This window comes from Capricornis sumatraensis, chromosome 7 (assembly GCF_032405125.1).
Source record: "Capricornis sumatraensis isolate serow.1 chromosome 7, serow.2, whole genome shotgun sequence".
NCBI lineage: Eukaryota > Metazoa > Chordata > Mammalia > Artiodactyla > Bovidae > Capricornis > Capricornis sumatraensis.
This window is the reverse complement of record NC_091075.1, coordinates 93195001-93215200: the sequence shown is the minus strand read 5'-3', so window position 1 is coordinate 93215200 and position 20200 is coordinate 93195001. Positions and strand designations below refer to the sequence as shown.

General features: G+C 40.7%; 1 protein-coding gene and 1 non-coding gene across 2 annotated transcripts in view; both read left to right on the top strand.

Moving 5' to 3' along the window:
* Nucleotides 1-13391, top strand: part of PPEF2 (protein phosphatase with EF-hand domain 2) — a 33064-nt gene extending 19673 nt beyond the window's left edge. Inside the window, exons 10-16 of the mRNA XM_068975370.1 lie at nt 917-1303; nt 2657-2842; nt 5354-5496; nt 8747-8853; nt 10060-10223; nt 10918-11005; nt 13138-13391. Of these exons, the coding sequence (XP_068831471.1) occupies nt 917-1303; nt 2657-2842; nt 5354-5496; nt 8747-8853; nt 10060-10223; nt 10918-11005; nt 13138-13391 (1329 nt within the window). The remainder of the gene's footprint in view (nt 1-916; nt 1304-2656; nt 2843-5353; nt 5497-8746; nt 8854-10059; nt 10224-10917; nt 11006-13137) is intronic.
* Nucleotides 6559-6665, top strand: LOC138082494 (U6 spliceosomal RNA). Its single transcript, XR_011145121.1, has one exon. It is a non-coding gene; the product is annotated as a U6 spliceosomal RNA (small nuclear RNA).
* Nucleotides 13392-20200: the final 6809 nt, after the last annotated feature.

Sequence of the window (20200 nt, the reverse complement as noted above, 5' to 3'; positions counted from 1 at the left end):
TCCCAGTACCACGATGACTCTGAGGCAGGGAGAGGAACCACACCTGGTCCCTTTGGCAAGAAGAGCATCTTCCCGATTAGGTCCAGGTTGAACTGAGGTGCTCCTGTCCCCTCCCAGGTCCTTCCTCAGCAGGCATTTCCTGCGAATGGCCAGTTATAACAGGCATCAGGTTTTTCCCACTCCAGCCATCCTCAGTCAATGCTGCATTTCCTCCCCTTTGTGTTTGCATCTGTGGAACAGCAAAGAGAGTCAATAAGGGCTCGCCTTCTGAGAGGTGCTCTGTCTAAAAATCACTAGGTTCCTAGAAACAGGTCAGCATTTCTCCAATTATTTGTGGTGGAGGACCAGGTTTCATAAATTTTTAATTTGTCACAGACCAGTACTGTTGTCGGAGAAGGCAATGGCACCCCACTCCAGTACTCTTGCCTGGAAAATCTCATGGATGGAGGAGCCTTGTAGGCTGCAGTCCACAGGGTCGCTAAGGGTTGGACACGACTGAGTGACTTCACTTTCACTTTTCACTTTCATGCTTTGGAGAAGGAAATGGCAACCCACTCCAGTGTTCTTGCCTGGAGAATCCCAGGGACGGGGGAGCCTGGTGGGCTGCTGTCTATGGGGTCGCACAGAGTCGGACACGAATGAAGTGACCTAGCAGCAGCAGCAGTACTGTTGTAAAATGTGATAAATGTGAATTACTAGAAAAATGAAATGCAAACCCAAAGTATAAGCCCACTGATCATGTGTTTGAATGACATTGATATCAAATTGCAATAAAAGCTTGGAAAGGCTTAGTTCTGTGCTGACCTTGTCACCATTGGGACAATCCATGGGGCCCAGCTGACTTGACGCCAAATTTCTGGGGTCAAAAGGAGAACAGTTTCATTGAAGCATCTTTATCTTTTCTAACTACTTTTAGATTGTTTCCACCATGAGATACAAAACAAGAAAGGAGAATAAGAAACAGGCGGAGGAGAAGGGAAACGCCAACCAGACGGGATCTGCCGGGAGACCCTCCCCGTGGTTTCTCCCCCAAAGCCGCTCTCTGCCCTCCTCGCCCCTCCGCCCCAGCACGCACAAGGCCCACAGAGCCGGGCGCTCCTCCAGCGTCCCCTGCGGCGTCCCCCTGGACCCCAGGGAGCTCTCCCGCCGGGTGCGGCACTCCGTGGACCTGGAGCTGGAGAGGTGCCGGCAGCAAGCGGGCTTCCCGGCGATCAAGGAGAAGGAGGAGCCCTCGTCCTCGGAGTCAGAAGTGGACTCAGATGCGGAGGAGCCGCCGCAACCCACACCGGAGGAGTGGAGGCAGGTGGGTGTGGCCGGCGCCGCTCTCTGCAAAAAGCAAGGATTTCACAAAACCCAATCAATCTCCTCCTGGCTCTTCTCGTCCTTATTTCTCTCTCCCGGAGGTCAGAGCACCCAAATTGGTATTTGCTGGTGTGCTAAGTCGCTTCAGTCGTATCTGACTTTGCAACCCTGCGGACTGGACTATATGTAGTTCGCCAGGCTCCTCTGTCTTCGGGATTCTCCAGGCAAGAATACTGGAGTGGCCCTCCATGCCATGCCCTCCTCCTGGGGATCTTCCCGACCTAGGGATCCTCCAGGGGATCTTGCCGACCCAGGGATCATACCGTGTCTCTTGGGTCTCCTGTATTGGCAGGCAGGTTTCTTTACCACTAGTGCCACCTGGGAAGCCCAGTATTTGCCTAGTGACGCCTATAGTCTGGAGTTTTATAAAGATGGAAGTTGTGCCAGGTGGGCTGTATAAGAGTAAGCTTGGTTTAGTGACTCAGCATCACTGGGGGGAAAAGGTAAGCCACAATTTATCGGCTGCTGTTTTATGCATAGCTGACATATGTATCAGATGACTGCTGCAGCTCAAGGCCAAAAGTATCATATCAGCAGCTTCCATCCTGTGTTTGCAGGCAACTAAATGACAACCCACTCCAGTGTTCTTGCCTGGAGAATCCCAGGGACAGAGGAGCCTGGTGGGCTGCCGTCTATGGGGTCGCACAGAGTCAGACACGACTGAGGAGACTTAGCAGCAGCAAAACCTGTTCCAGAATCTTCAGAACTGCATCCCATGGCCACCCCAAGCTGCAAGGGGGAATGGAAAAGCACGTATTTAGCCAGGCACAGTGCCATGCCAAATACCCCAGTCTAAGAGTTCTGTTAGCAAGGAAGAGGGAGGAGAATGGATACTGAGGTGCACAGTGCTTGCCAAAACAGATGACTTTGGCAGTCAAATGGGGGGCTATTTCACAAGGGCAAGACTGTGGCAGGGAGTTTGTAATCTAGGTGGGAGGTGCTGTTCCTGGTGATCTCGTGTACTAGAGTTAATAGGACTACTTGAACTCGTTTTTTTCAACCACTTTTGATCTACAAAAATGGCAGCTTCTTATGCTTCATTGAATAAAGAGAAGAAAAGGAGAGAATCCAGCATTACTTAAGAGTTAAAATTAGCAGAACTTGTTGGCTGACTGGATGGAGAGTGGTGAGAAAGAGGAGGAATCGCAGGTGATTCTGAGGCTAGAAACCTCCAAGAAAGATGGTCAGTTTGAGTTACACTGAGTTATTGATCGGGACCTCAACATCCACTTAGAATTGAAATTTTAAAATACAAGTCTCTCCTTTCACAAAACATACCTTTTCTTCTCTCCAGGTGGTGGATATACTGTGGAGTGACCCCATGGCTCAGGAGGGCTGCAGGGCCAACACCGTTCGAGGAGGCGGCTGTTATTTTGGGCCTAATGTGACAGAGCAGTTGCTACAGAAGTACAACCTGCAGTTCCTGATCCGCTCACACGAGTGCAAACCTGAAGGCTATGAATTCTGCCACAGTCGCAAGGTGGGTGGGTGTTTCCTACAGCATAGGAGTGGTCCTGTTGCCCCTCCAGGGCATGGATGAGCTAAGGCTCTGGCACTCGCTCAAAGCAACAAGGCCCTTTACTGTCATTTATCCTTGACATTTGTAGCCTCTTTAAAACTCAAAATTTGATTGAGGCCACCACCTACCAATACATACCTGAGAAGAAAGTAAAGAGCAGATATAGCCCCATTTCATGGATGGAAATATGGCTGGGTATTTTCCCAGCCACCTTGCTATTCTTTGTCACACTGCCCACTGTCACAGGTCTCCAACTACACGACAGGGTCACAGGATCTCTGCACTGCACCCCAGGCAGGAATTCAGGATTGTTTGTCTTCTCAGGAGCATAATTAACATCCTGTCTAAATCTCTGAGCATCTCCAAATCCTTCAATATTTGCTGGTCTAATGCCACTAGGATGAGACTATCCCTGAGAATACTAATCCTGCAGGAGAATTACATGTTTCCATGCAGAAAACAAAGCTTGAGATTAACTAATGTAAACAGTGTTTAACAGGAATGTTAAACAGTTGTATACATTTCTTTTTTTTTAAGGTTTTTAAAATAACATTTATTTCTTAAAAGTTCAGTTCAGTTCAGTTGCTCAGTCGTGTCCGACTCTTTGCGACCCCATGAATCGCAGCATGCCAGGCCTCCCTGTCCACCACCAAAAAGTTAACATGTGCATAATAGGAAACCAGAAAACACAAGAAACAAAAAACAAAGTCATTCATACTCACAAGTAGTTTACCGTTTGACATGTCCTTCTAGGTCTCATTTGTGTATTTTCACAACTAGGCATCCATTTAAATGTAATTAAGATCATACAGTTATGTATCATGCTGTTTCACACATAATGAGTATTTACCATTTCAAAGTCCCAAAGCTATGAGTATTTTGATAACCAAGAATACACCACACCAACTCAATCTGGAAGGGAAAAAAATGTAATCTTGCCTTTCTTAGCGAAAAAAGTTTCAAAGACAAAAATGGCAACAGGCCTCTAGATAAACATATTGGCAGAGCTATGATTAAAATACTACATTCTCTTAATGTTCAATTAAAACTGAGACATAAAGCAAGAGAGTACACAAAGTGTAATTCTTCTAAGAGGATTCATTATCTGATCTAAACTAAATAGTTGTATATATTTCTATATTGCAGAACTTCTCAGAGCCTTTAATTTCCTGTATTCACTGTGAATCCCCAAGAAGAGATACAGTGTCCAGCATTTCCCAATGTATCAACAACAGAAACATTTTTGCACAGGGCATCTCAGGAGGCTCAACACTCTGCAGCAAACTCTGCTCTGAGGCTTAACGCCAGTGTTAATAGCCGATGTGCCTACTAGCTGTAATGGCCATCCCAGTTTATCAGGCCTAGCTTGCCTCTGAGTTGGACCAAATAAAGTGTTATCTATGACCACTGCTATTTTTTATTGGGCTAAAAATGTGAACAAAACATGTTGTGGATGTCCTGTCAGAATTCAAGTTTATGAGTCACAACTCCTGCCCTGCTAGCATTAGTGATTTAACATAAATAAACTGGGCTTCCCTGGTCGCTCAGACAGTAAAGAATCTGCCTGCAATGGAGGATTAAAAAATATATATCTATATGTAGATGGGGCTTCCCTGGTGGCTCAGTGGTAAAGAATCTGCCTGCCAATACAAGAGACCCAGGTTTGATTCCTGGGTTTTGAAGATCCCCTGGAGAAGGAAATGGCAACCCACTCTAGTATTCTTGCCTAGGAAATCCCATGGATGGAGGAGCCTGGTGGGCTGCAGTCCATGGGGTTGCAAAAGAGTCAGACATGACTTAGCAACTCAACAACAACAACAACACAGATGAAATCAAGAAGGAACAGAAGGAATAACCACCTCCAAAATTGGGTTGGGCCCTATGGGATTGAGGGTGAACAGTTCTTCAGTGAACCTGTGCCGGCGACGGAATGAAACACCAACACTGCAGAGTGGTTTAAATCTTTATATTTTAACACTTGCTTCTTACAGCTGCTTTATTTTATATCCCTTGCACAACAACCTACAGGGCAAGCTGCCAAGCACTATGATTCCGAGACTATACAGTGCGCAGGCGCAGGGCAAAATAACCTTTACCTTGACTTATTTACTGCAGCTAAGACTTTGTTTTGGGGAACTTCCTTATCAACTTAGAATCCGTTTTGTCCCAGGGTCTGTTCCTTTTGAGGAATCAGAGAAACATCCTTGTGTGCAAGAAATGTTCTTTTCCCACGGGAACAAACAGGATTCTTAGCTGAACATCTCGTTTGCAAGATGTTCAGCCCTGGTTGAGAGTCTCGTTTGCAAGCACTTCTCAACCTTCCTTAAACCTAGTTCCCTACACTGGGCAGAACATCTCCTTTGCAAGAATGTTCAGCCCCGGTTGAGAGTCTCATTTGCAAGCACTTCTCAACCTTCTTTATACCTTGTTCCCTACAACCTGAATGCCTGTCTCTCTTCTGTTTTGATTTAGGTGTTAACCATCTTCTCTGCCTCCAACTACTACGAAGTTGGCAGCAACAGAGGAGCCTATGTCAAACTGGGGCCAGACTTGACCCCACACATCATGCAGTTTCAAGCTAACAAGGCAACCCACACGCTTACCATGAGGCAAAGGCAAGACTTTTCCATGAATGATTTTCAGAAAGAGAGTTATCGTGTTTGTGGAAACCGTGAAATGCAAATGTTGTTAAATTTATCCCATGCTAAGTCAAAATTTAGTTATGTCAGCACTAGGACCTAGAATAGACTTTAAAACAGGGGCTCTTCTTTTCCTCCAATACACTCTGCCTACCCATCATTTATGGAAGTGACATGTTTATTTCCTGCAGAAATTATTCTCAGTGGGTATGTCTTAGTCAAAATCCATGTGATAGGCCACTAAATCATTCCAAGATCACTCTCCTTTTTTCTTTCATTCTTAAAGTGTTTTCGATACCTGGTCAACCACAGATGGGTTTGGCAGATGGACTCTCATCTGCACACATTTGTTACCAACACTTCTTTCTTCCTAGGAAGGGAGCATATAATATTATTTAAATGGCTTCTGTTGAGATGATCCTGAGTTCTAATATTAGTTGAGAGCTTACTATTGAATATATACTGTTATTCAAAGAATTTACATATTATTTCTCAGTGAGCTTATAAAATACAGTGTTACTAATATCAGTTTTATAGATGACATCATTGGTTAAATCAGTGGTCTTGGGTCACACAGCTAGTAAGTGATGAAAGTAAGCCTTAAAAAAAAAAAAAGAAAGTAAGCCTTGACCCAGACAATCTTATTTCAGAACCCACATACATAACAGCTCTACAGTGCTGCTGCCCACTGAGAAGCTGGCCCTGGAGTGTATAAGCTGCTGAAAGATACAGCTGTAATGCTGCTGAACCAGCTTATTTAATTATCAAACTAAGTTAGAAATCAAAGTCAGCATAAATCTAGTGGGAAAAGAACACAAGAATATTTAGCATCTGCCCTTTATGTGAGTGCTATAAAAGGGCATTATTTTAAGTCACTCTTGAGTTATTAAATACTCAAGAGTTATTAAACACTCAGGTTTTACACAGTCAGAGCCAGCATCACTCAAAAAGAAGTATGATGTGAAAACTTAGCTCACTAAATGATAGTCAAACCTACTATCCAGAATGGTCTCTGGGGCTTTATAAAAATGTCAGCTAGTGCTCACTTCAGCAGCACATATACTAAAATTGGAACGATACAGAGAAGATTAGCATGGCCCCTGAGCAAGGATGACACACAAATTCGTGAAGCGTTCCATATTAAAAAAAAAAAAAAGTCAGCTATTGGAGCCTCATCCCAGCCTTCCAAAATTAGAATCTCCAGGGGGTGCGACCCCAGCACCTGGAATACCATGATTCCAAGTGATTTAGATGTTGCCACTACAAAAGGAGTCACTGTGAGGAATCCTATAAATAACGTGTATTAATACCATAGCTAAAGAACACTCAGCTTTTTAAAATATTCATTGATTGTATTAAAGCAAGTACAACATCCCTAATTTACACAGAACAATTTCAACACTCTGGACCACAAATGGAGAACTGAGAAGTAAGGTGGGAAATGCCTTTGACCAACCATATGTCTCCACAGTCATCAACCCAAGATAACATTTTTTTCCTAGGGGAATCCTCATTCAGAATCCTTTTTTTTTTTTTTTTTTTTTAAATTTTTAACTTTTTGGCTGTGCTGTGCAGCATGCAGGATCTTAGTCCCTGGACCAGGGATCAAAACCGCACCCCCTGCAGTGGAATCTGAGAGTCTTAGCTGCTGAACGACCAGGGAATCCCCAGCATCCATTTACTTTTGTTTTAAATCCATGCCTCATAGCTTAGCCAGCCTGGAGTCCACCTATCAAGACTGATTCCTGTCCCCACACCTTGTTAGCTATGTGACTTTGGGCCAGTTACTTCCACTGTAGTGGGCAGAAGAGTCGTACCTACCTCAGTGGGTATTGGAGGATTAATCAGATGATCCATGCAGAGCTCAATATGTGCTGCTTGACGTAGGGAACAGAGAGCCTTGTGCATTGAGACAGCCTTCAAGGTCATTGCTATACACCATCCCTGAATGATAACCATCAATGAGAATGACTTACCAGAAATAGTTTAAATGCTCTTAAACTTTTAGGGGCTCTCATACTTTTTTTAGCCTCTGATAAAACAAAAAATTCTCCAGAAAAAGTACATACAATCACATACCCATGAAATTTGAGATGAATTTTTTAAGCAGCTCACACTTTTCTGAGGGTCTATGGAGATTATTATGTGATGTACCTTAAACTTCAAGGAAGACTTTCATCAAAGATGATTAAATTGTTTTGGGTTTTTTTTTTTTTTTAGCACTTCTAAAGATAGATTATCTGGTCACCATTTATAGAATGGCTGCTTCTTCAATGGGACAGGACAGAGTTTATATTTACCTTTTATCTCTTGTAATATTCTTGTTCATTCAACTACAGATATTTATTGAACACTTATTTTAGGCCAAGTGCCATGCCCAGCAGGACTGTGTTGACTCCATAAGAATAAGGAAACTAAACTAGTGATATTTTGTTATTCATAAATCCTGCCATGTTTAATATAAATAATAAATATAAGGAAAACATATGATTATGATAATAGATACCATTTGCTGAGTGCTTTCTACATGCCAGGCTTTCTTCTAGGTGCTTTACATGAGTTTACTTATTTAATCTTCACAATAATCGTATGAGTTAGGTACCATTTTTGTCGCTATTTTACAGATGGAGAAAATGAGGTACAGTGCATTGGGTGGGCCCAAAAGTTCGTTTGGGTTTTTCCATAACACATTATGGGACTTCTGTTCTAATCACTGTCCTGCACTGGGAAGGACAGCAGCATTCCCCAGACCAGTCCTGTTTGTGCACAATAGGGAAAAGCAGGAGAGCAGTGGAAAGAAGTAAGACATGGAGCTCTTGGGAGGTTGAGATGTTAAGAAAAAGAGAGGACAGTGTAGTAAAAAGCCATGACTATCAATCCTAAAGGAAATCTACCCTGAATATTCACTGAAAGGACTGATGCTGAATTAAGCTCCAATACTTTGGCCACCTGATGCAAAGAGCCAGCTCGTTGGAAAATACCCTGATGCTAGGAAAGATTGGGGGCTGGAGGAGAAAGGAATGACAGAGGATGAGATGGTTGGATGGCATCACTGACTCAATGGCCATGAGTCTGAGCAAACTACAGGAGATAGTGAAGGACAGGGAAGCCTGGCCTGCTGCCGTCCATGGGGTCACAAAGAATCAGACATGACTGAGGGACTGACCTGATTTCTTCTATACTGATTCTTTTTTTTTCTAATGTTCCCTGTCATCTCCTGTGCCAGGATTAGCAGAGTGGAGGAGTCAGCTCTGAGAGCCCTACGGGAGAAGTTATTTGCCCATTCCTCAGATATTCTTGTTGAATTTAAGAGGCATGATAAAGATGAAACTGGTAAGACTAATCAAGTAAAATATTCAGAGGAAGAAAATTGGTCAAATAAAGTAAAATATTCAGAGGAATAAAATTGGTCAAAAAACCTGTCTCACAGTAATTAGCATATAAATATTGGCTTAAGGATTAAATGACCAGAAGACCTCTTTGACTACTTCCTCCATTTTATTCAACTTGATGTCCTAGCTATCTTTTCTAAATTTTTTGATTCTAAGCTTTTAACAGAATGTAAACTTGGCTAAATATAAACAAAGATGGTGAAAAGAATGGAGTCAAGGGACGGGTGATAAAGCCAGAACTAGGCAAAAAGCAACAGGGGACAGGTTGCAAGAGTGGATGCAAGACCAAAAAGACTAATAATTCGGTTTCTCATCAGTAAGTGTGTGATCACCTGTTCCGCATTCTATTACCCAAGATGGAAATTTTGTCTTTCTCAACTCAGTGGAATGTCTAATGGACTCTTGACTACATGTAGCCCAGTTCAAAAAATAGCAGTAACAGTCCTAAAACCATAGCACTATCTTTTCATATACACAGAAATAACTAATGCTATGTATACATACATATGTGTTATGTGAGTGTATATGTATATATATGACATTATATATATATATAGAGAAGGCAATGGCACCCCACTCCAGTACTCTTGCCTGGAAAATCCCACGGATGGAGGAACCTGGTAGGCTGTAGTCCACGGGGTTGCTATGAGTCGGATACGACTGAGCGACTTCACTTTCACTTTTCACTTTCATGCATTGGAGAAGGAAATGGCAACCCACTCCAGTATTCTTGCCTAGAGAATCCCAGGAATGGGGGAGCCTGGTGGGCTGCCATCTATGGGGTCGCACAGGGTCAGACACGACTGAAGCAACTTAGCAGCATATATATATATATATATATATATATAAAATGATATTATTTACAAGAGTCTTATGTGACTTCCAGGAGTATTGCCAAATAGATTTGGCAAATTAAAACAAGTATATCCCATGCAATATATGGGACATACTTATAGTCTGTAGTGTGAGAATCGGATCTACTAGGCACCCTGTATTTTATCTGGCAACCCTACTTTCCAACCACCTCTTCCATAACCAACAAGAATAGTGACAGTACTCATCACTGCTGTTACCTACAGATAGTAAGAAGAATGTCGGGATAGAAGATTTATAGGTGATGAGTCAACCAGTCATCTCTTTCCTACAGGTCTAATCACCCTGAGCGACTGGGCTGCAGCTGTGGAGTCTGTGCTGCACCTGGGACTGCCCTGGCGGATGCTGAGGCCACAGCTGGTGAGCAGCTTGACGGATAACAAGCTGGCGTACAAGTCCTGGCTGGAGAACTTGGCCAAAGAAAAACTGAGCCAACAGGTAAGGGTGTAAAAATGGTTGATGAAAGCATATCGTGGATCATGAAGCCCCTTGTGGAGAACTTTGAATCAGTAACAGCCAAATATTGAGAAGCCCAAAGGGAGGATGAATGGAAACAACTATCTGCTGAGTTCCTGTGTGTCAGGCTTTGTGTTAAGTGACCTATATATGTTGCCTCATGGTTTATTCTCAAAACCATCTCCAAGAGGTAGATATAATCAGCACCAACATACCCAAGAGAACACTGGGGTTAGATAATCTGCTTAGGATAACCTTGTAAGTTATAGAACTGGAACTCAAACCCAGGTCTATCCCCCATTTAAAAAGTTATTTGTTCAGTAAATACTTACATGTAATGTATGTGAGGCCTTGGGGTATGTACTTAAAAAAAAAAGCTTTATTGCGATATAATTTATGTATCAGGCAGTTCATCCATTTAAAGTGTAGAGTTCAGTGGTTTTTAGTATATTTGCAGCTATGTGCAACCATCACCATCATGATGAATTTTATATTTTTTTTCATGGGTAGGTGCTTCTTAAACTATCAGATTATTTAGTAGGCTGGAGGAGGTTAGGGTGGAGGGATCATAAAACTTTCAGGAGTCTTGTTGTCAGGGTTGATGGTGTGGTAATTATGTATGAAGAAAAATGTAAACATAAGAGACAGAAGGAAATTGAGATTTCTTTTCTTGCAGAACATACAGTCGAGTTTGCTGGAAACACTGTATCGCAACCGGTCCAACCTGGAGACCATTTTTAGGATCATAGACAGTGATCACTCAGGTAAAGGCACTCACCGTCCTGTCACTTCTGACATGTGGCAAGCATTTTACCCCAACCTTTGCATCTTTTGGAGTAAAATTAGTGGCAGTGCTAAAAGCAGAAACTAGAATAGTATTTGAGCCACATGAGCTGTCCCTATAGATGAGGGGTTGGGCAAAAAAAGAATGAAGACAAACTGAATGAGAACATCTTACAGGAAGAATTTATATTAGCTGTAATATCCTTTATAGGTCTATCAGAGATTGCCACAAAGGAATGAAGAGTGTCCAGAAGAGAAAAGCTTTGGCACTCACTCCTAAAGTATTATTTAAATTTTTAAATAATTACAGGTTAGCAAGGAGTTTACAAAAACTATACAAGGAAGTCTTATATACTATCACCCTATTTCCTCATTGTTTCAAAGGCCTTTTCAAATTTTTTTTTGAGATATAATTCACATACCATATAATTTACTCATTTACAGTGTGCTTCTTTAGTATATACACAAGCTTGTGTATCATCATCATTCTAAAGAGAAACCCATACCCATTAACAGTCACTCCCCATTCCCCGTTCCTTCTCCCCGGCAATCATTAGTTTGCTTTCTGTATCTATGCATTTGCCTGTTCTGGACATTCCATATAAATAGACTCATGACACGTGGCCTTTGGTGTCCAGCTTCTTTCACTTAGCATGTTTTCAAGGATCACCCATGTTGCAGCATGTATCAGTTTCTTTCTTTTTATACCTGGATAATATTCCATTGTATGAACATATCACATTTTGTTTATCCATTCATCTATTGATAGACATTTGGATTGTTTCCACTTTGGGGCTGTTATGAATAATATTGTTTTGAACAGTCATATACAACTTTGTGTGTGAACATACGTTTTCAGTTCTCTTGGATGTATTCCCAGGAGTACAATTGTTGGACCATACGGTAAAACTGTGTTTAACTTTTTGGGGAATTGCCAAACTGTTTTTCCACAGTGGCTATATCATTTTACTTCCCTACTGACAATGTATGAGGGTTCTAATTTCTCTATATCCTCACCAACACTTGTTTTTTTCATTAAAAATTTTATTTTCATAGCCATCCTACTGGGTGTGAAATATCTCATTATGGTTTTGCATTTTGATCATAACTAACAATGTTGAACATTTTTTCATGTGCTTATTGGAAATTTGTATATCATCTGTGGAGAAATGTCTATTCAAATCCTTTGCCCATTTTTTAATTGGGTTATCTTTCTATTGTTGAGTTGTAAGAGTTCTTTATATATTTTGGATATTAGCCCATTATCAGATATAAGATTTGCAAATATTTTCTCTGATTTTATGGGTTATCTCTTCACTTTTTCAGTAGTGTCTTTTGGTGTACAAAGGTTTTAATTTTTTAAAAGTCCAATTTATCCTTTTTCTTTTGCTGCTTGTATATTTTTAGTATTATATCTAAGAAAATGTTATGTAACTGAAGGTCACAAAGATTTGTACCTATCCCTCCAAGAGTTTTACAGTTTTAGCTTTTACAGTGGGGTCTTTGATCTGTTTGAGTTAGTTTTTGTTTGTAGTGCAAGGTGGGGTCTCACTTCATTGTTTGCATGTGGATATCCAATTGTCCTCTACCATCTGTTGAAAAAATTATTTTTCCCCTATTGAGTGGTCTTGAAACGCTAGTAAAAAATTAACCGGCCATAGACGTATAGAGCCATAGGCTTTTTATAAGCAGAATAAATTAGCATATGTTTGAGATAATTTAACGCAGGGTTTCTCAGCGTGGCACTACTTACATTTGGGCTTGAGTAATTCTTTGTTTTGGGGCCCACCCTGTACATTTTAGGATGTTTAATAACATCCCTGGCCTTACCTATTAAACACCAGTAACACCCTACCCCTACTCCAGTCACGACCATCAAAAGTGTCTCAAAACATCTCCAATGGTCCCTATAAGGAGAGCAGCAAAATTGCTTCCAGCTAAGAACCACTAATTCAGTGATTTAGTGTGATCCTTTTGGAAGTTTAAAGTGGATGGCAGGCCTTGGGTGTCTTTGTTGTAACAGTAGAGAATAGGCGTCCTTGAAAGAATATCAGAGGAAATGAGCACTGAAAACCAGACTGACTCACTAAAGTGACTTGCTCTCTCTGGTAAGGGTCCATCTCACTGGACGAGTTCAGGCATACTTGGAAGCTATTCAGCTCTCATATGAACATTGACATCACAGACGACTGCATCTGTGACCTTGCCCGGAGCATTGACTTCAACAAGGATGGCCACATTGACATCAATGAATTCCTGGAGGCCTTCCGCCTTGTGGAGCAGTCCTGCTCAGGGGGTGATGTCTCAGATTGCCCACAAGTCACAAACAGTAGTAACAGTGACTGCAGCAGCCCAGGTGCACACTAAGGCCAGCTTTGTCCTCATCGTCCAAGGTGCCTCAGAAGCAATGCCGAGCTCATTGCTGGAATGTCTCTCTTATTCTCCATAAGTTCATGGAACTTTATGCTGAGAATCTGCCTACCAGTATGCAACAGAATCACCTGTGTATTCAGGTGAATTCTACCAAAGAACTTTTACCAATCTTTCTCAAACGTTTCCAAAAGACTGAAGAGGGAACACTCCTAAAGATCATTCTATGAAACCACCATCACCCTGATACCAAAATCAGACAGATATCACCAAAAAAGAAAATTACAGGCCAATATCTTTGATAAGTATAGATATTTGTATTTATAATGCAAAATTTTTCAACAAAATGTTATCAAACTGAATACAACAACACATAAAAATGATCATACACCATGACCAAGTAGGATTCATCCCAAGTTCACAAGGATGGTTCAACATAAGCAAAATCGATGGGAAACACCACATCAACAAAAGAAAAGACAAAAAGCACATGATCGTCTCAAAAGATGCAGGAAAAGCATTTCACAGTTCAACATCCATTCATGATAAAAACTGGGTTAAGGAGAACATATTTCAACATAATAAAAGCTATTTATGACAAACCCACAGCCAATATAATACTCAACAGTGAAAAGCTGAAAGCCTTCCCACTAAAACCCAGAACAAGACAAGGGTACCCACTCTCACCACTTCTATTGAACATCATATTGGAAGTCCGAGCAACAGCAATCAGACAATAAAAAGAAATAAATGGTATTCAAGTTTATTTATTTATTGGAAGGGGAGAGGTAACATTGTCATTATATGCAGACAACATGATACTATATAGAGAAAACCCTCAAGATTCCACACAAATACTAGAACTGATAAATGAATCTCGTGAGGTAGCAGGATACAAGATTAACATACAGAAATCAGTTGCATTTTATACTAACAATGAAATATCAGAAAGGGAATGTAAGGAAAAACAATACCTTTAAAATCTGCACCAAAAAACCCCCAAATACTTAGGAATAAACCTGACCAAAAAGTGAAAGATTTATATGCTGAGAACTATAAAACATTAATAAAGAAAATTAAAGCTGATTCAAAGAAATGGAAAGATATCTCCTGCTCTTAGACTGGAAGAATTAATAGTGTTAAAATGGTAATACTGCCCAAAGCAATCTACAGATTTAATGTGATCCCTATCAAATTGCCCATGACATTTTTCACAGGACTAGAACAGATAATCCTAAAATTTTATATGGAACCATAAAAGACCCAGAATTGCTAAAGCAATCATAAAGAAAAAGAACAAAGCAAGAGATGTAATTCTCCCAGACTGAAGACAATACTACAGAGCTACCATAATCAAAACAGTGTGGACTTAGCACAAAAACAGACACACAGATCAATGGAACAGAATAGAGACCAGAAATAAACCCACACACCTATGGTCAAATAAGCATCAATAGAGGAGCAAGAATATAAAATGGGAAAAAGACAATCTCTTCAATAAGTGGTGCTGGGAAAGTTGGAGAATTGCATGTAAATCAATGAAGTTTGAACACACCCTCACACTATGCACAAAAATAAACTCAAAATGCCTTAAAGACTTAAACCTAAGAAATGACACCATAAAACTCCTAGAAGCAATCATAGGCATTCTCCGACATAAATTGTACCAGTGTTTTCTTCAATCAGTCTCTCAAGGCAACAGAAATAAAAATGAAAATAAACGAATGGGACCTAATCAAACTTACAAGCTTTTGTACAGCAAAGGTAACCATAAACAAAATGAAAAGACACCCTATAAAATGGAAGGAAAATCTGCAAATGATATGACCCACAAAGGTTTACTTTCCAAAATATACAAGCTCATAAAACTCAACAACAACAACAACAACAACAAATCAAAAATGGGCAGAAGACCTAAATAGACATTTTTCCAGCGAAGACATACAGATGGCCAATAGGCACATGAAAAAATGCTCAACGTGGCTAATTGTTCGAGAAATGCAAATCAAAACTATAATAAGGTACCACCTCACACCTGTCAGAATGACCATCATTGAAAAGTCTACAAACAACAAATGCTATAGAGTGTGTAAAAAAGGGAAGCCTCCTCCACTGTTGGTGGGAATGTAAGTTGGTGCAGCCACTATGGAAAACAGTATGGAAGTTCCTCAGTAAGCTAAAAACAGAATTACCATATGATCCAGCAGTCCTACTCCTGGGCATATATCCAGACAAAACTATAAGTCAGAAAGATACATGCACCCCTGTATTCACAGGAGCCCTATTTACAAACAATAGCCAAGATATGGAAATAACCTAAATGCCCATCAACAGAGGAATAGAGAGAGAAGATGCAGTGTGTATACACAGTGGAATACTACGCGCATCAATTCCACTCCTGGTGGAATACTATAATCATAAAAAAGAACAAAACAATGCCATTTGCAGCAACATGGGTGGACCTAGAGATTATCACACTAAGTAAATAAGTCAGAAAGAGAAAGACAAACACCATGTCCTATCCCTTGTATGTAGACTATAAATTAATCTATCTAAAGACCAAAATAGACTCACAGATATAGAGAACAGACTTGTGGTTGTGAAGGTGGGTAGACGGGGGAGTGATGGACTGGGAATTTGGATTTAGTAGATGCAAACTGTGACATACAGAATGGATAAACAACAAGGTCCTACTGTAGAGCACAGGGAACTATATTCAATTTCCTGTAATAAACCATAAGGGAAAAGAATAGTAAAAAGAACGTATATATACAACCGAGTCACTCTGCTGTACTGCAGAAATGAACACCAACATTGTAAATCAGCTCTGCTTCAATTAAAAAAAGTATCACCTGTGTATTGGGTATGGAGGATGAGATTATTTTTAAATATATAGGTCCCCAGCCCCATCTCAGAATTTTCACAAGGTAGCACCCAGGTGTAAGTATTCTGAAATTCTAAGGTCTATCCCAGTTAAGAACTACTAATAATTCAACCCCTTCATTGTTTTCATTGTATACCTTTTATTTATTGTTTTTATAATGTCTTATTGGTAAAGTTACAAGAAATTGTGTAATCCCATGACCAAAACATATGTATCCTTTTCCTTATTTACTTTTTCTTGTTATAACTATAATGTTTATGTAACTTAATGTTCTGCTTATTTTATAAATTCACATCTGTGTTGCTACATAGTCTTCATGATTATTTATATAATGGCTGCATAATTTCACATAGATGTAATATAATCTATTCAGCCATTCTCCAATTGTTAAACATGTATTTCTAGTTTTTCATTATTATAAATAACACTGGTTCAAAACTTTATGCATGTGGCTTGTTTCATAAAAATCTTTCCAATTATACATCTTCTTAGGCTAGATTCCCAGGCAAGAGATTATCTTGTCAGGTGTTGGATTAGTCTATAGGAAGCTTTACTGTAAGGCTCACATGATTATGGAAGCCAAGAAGTCCCCAAATCTACAGTCAGCAAGCTGGAGACCCCAGAGAGTTGATGGTGTGGTTCCACATTGGTTCCAAAATGTGGTTTTCAGCTGACGGGTACAAAAAGCCAGGACCTTCCCTCATACAAGGAAATAAATTTTGCAAACAACCTGGCTTAACTTGGAAGCAGATTCTTCCAGAGGTAGTTGAGCCTCCTGGTGAGAAGTCAGCCCGGTCAACACCTTGACTGCAGACTTGTAAGACCCTGAGCTGAGGACCCAGTAAAGCTGTGCCTGAATTCTTGACCCAAATAAACTTTGAATAAACGTGTGTTGTTTTAATCGACTGTGGTTAGTTTCTGAGCATAGGGAAGCAACACACTGTGCTACCTGGGAAACTTTTTATTTTCTTATTCCATCACTCCAGAAGAGTCTGGATTTCCAACAGTGAGTACCATTTGGAGAAGAGTTCAAATATTTTAAGTGAATACCTATGACCCATGTGTTTGCCTTGCCTGTTTCACTAACTGAGAGATCAAGCATACTAATGAATTCACATTTATATCTGACCTATCTCGTGAAAGAGAAGGAAATGACAACCCACTCCAATACTCTTGCTTGGAAAATCCCATGGATGGAGGAGCCTGGTAGGCTGCAGTCCATGGGGTTGCAAAGAGTCGGACACGACTGAGTGACTTCACTTTCCGTATCTCGTGAAAACAGTTCAAACTCAAAAAATAAAGCATGTTATTTCCACAACAACCTCCCCTACACTGTTCTTTATGATTAAAGCTAAACAAGGACTCTGAAGCGCCAAGATAGCTCAGAGAGGATAAGTAGAGCCCTGGGCGGTGAGTATGTATAGGATATACTGCTGAGAGCAGCCCATGAAGACCATCTCTGCTACCGAGAGCAAGGGTGGGGGTTACAAAAGCAACAGCCACAGAGCTTCACCAGGTAAAATGATGGGTCAGCATGAACAAGGTCTTGGCTTGTCAGTTCAGGATGGACTGTTTATAGTGGAGCTTGGAGGGCTGATGGCTAAACTCTGGGTTTCGCGTCTGCTCACCCTAACCAGTTTTCTGGGAAGTAGCTGCTCTGGTTCCTTCTTCAGGGGCCCTCACTGTTTGCTAGTTACACCCTTTTGACTCTGTGTCCTGTGGTAGGCAAGTCCTATTTGCACACTCAAGGCTTACAGAAAACTTCCTTTATCAATTAACATTCAAAATTAATAGGGATTGGCTTTAAGGGAGTTTTTATTTAAAAGGAACATTTAAATTGTCCTAGGAAAAAATAGGAAAATGATGCCTCTAATTCAGTGATTTAGCCTTAACTGCTCATTAAAATCATCTGGGGAGCTTTTAAAACATAAAATGCCTGAGGCCCTACTCCAGACCACTTAAATCAAAATCTAAGTAAGAGGCCACACTATCAGGATGTTTTAAATACTCCTCAGGTAATCCTGAAGTGCAGCCAGGCTCCAATACTGCTTATCTAACGGGTTTACCCTGCAATAGAGAAGGATGATTATTTGGTAAGACATTAACTGCTATTTTCAGTGGCATAACTAAGTATGAGAGGCCAATTCAGAAACCTACTATTTTTAGATTTAGAAGAGGAAACTGCCAGCTTCCTCCAGTGATGACATCTTAGCCACAGTACATTATCAAAACCAAACTGACAAAACAGCTGGGACCTACTTAAACTCAAAAGCTTTTGCACAGCAAAGGAAACAATAAACAAAACAGAAAAGACTACCCATAGACTCGGAGAGAATATTTGCAAGTGATGTGACTGATAAGGGATTCAGTTCAGTTCAGTGGCTCAGTCATGTCCGACTTTTTGCGATAAGGGATTAGTCTCCAAAATTTACAAACAGCTCAGGACACACGCAGCAACCAACACCCAGCACAGCCAAAAACAAAAACAAACAAAAAAACCCATCATATTAAAAAAAAGGAACATACTAACAGTCTTTTTCTATTTCAGGATTTTTGACATATCATCAAATTATAAATATTTTAGAAGTTTTAAAAGCAATTATTAATACTACTGCTGGACACAGAATTCACAGACAGTTATAACTAGGGTTCCTTAAATCTCTTAACAATCATTGCTTTAAAACTGAACTTTTATTTTTGTTGAAGTAAAAACATTTTATCTATGTTTTAATGATTCAAAGAAGGTTGTAAGTTTCTTAATCTCTGAGCGAGTGTCTTGAAATATTTCCAAAGACACAGACTTTAGACACTAACCTACAATCTCAACAACGCTTTACAGACAGGTATGTGCTGGAACGGGCTTCCCAGGTGGTGCTAGTAAAGAACCCACCTGCCAGTTCAGGTTAGATGTAAGAGATGTGGGTTCGATCCCTGGGTCAGGAGGATCCCCTGGAGGAGGGTACAGCAACCCACTCTAGTATTCTTGCCTGGAGAATCCCATGGACAGAGGAGCCTGGCAAGCTGCAATCCATAGGGTCACAAAGAGGCAGACACGACTGAAGCGACTTAGCACGTGTGCTGGAATGCTCCAGGCAGGAGCTCCCTGCTCCTAGAGGCAGCTTAGTCCTGTTTTTGAGAGCTAATGTGTGTTAGTAAGTTTTCCTTGCATCAAGCATCAGCCTTGTATGAGGATCTGGACTCAGAAGACACTAGATTTTGATTCCCAGCTGTGGGACTTGGTGGTCATCTGAGATCCCTGCGCCTGCTCTTTACAAGGTAGGTGGGGTGGGGGTGGGGTGGGGGATGGGGGGGTGGTTAACATACCCACAGGTGTGTTGGGGTCTGGGGTTAATTAACACAAAATCAGAAACAGAACTGTCTTGACAGAACCCTCATCTTGGTCTGAAACTGTAAGACACACAGCTGAATCTCTTCATTATAAATCTTTATTTTCCCAGATGAAGATAATTTTAGGTGTGTGTTTTTTAAACCTTAGATTCATTGTTATATATATTGTAACATTAAACTATTTCAAAGGTACTCACTTGGATTTTTTCTCTTTTTTTTTTTCCTTTCTTTTACCAAAGTTGTTTTTATGGTAACTTACATTTATGGCAAAGGATATTGATTTTTCAATTAGAGAATTGGGGTAATGTTTTTTTTAGAGTCCAGAGTTTGAGAAACACCAGACTCTCAAAGTACAAACTCTGTTACCCAGCCTGTGCCCATCTCTATAGTCTCAAATCTGAGCTGCTTCCCAAACTCTTTCTAGCCACTTGGATCTCGTCCCCCAGTTATACCCTACTATTTACATATTGGTTTCCTGATCCAGCCAACCCTTCCCACCTGTTGGCCTGGCCTCATTCTTCAACACTGAGCTCAAATGCTGTCTCCTCTGTGAGGCTGTCCAGGGAGCTGGCCT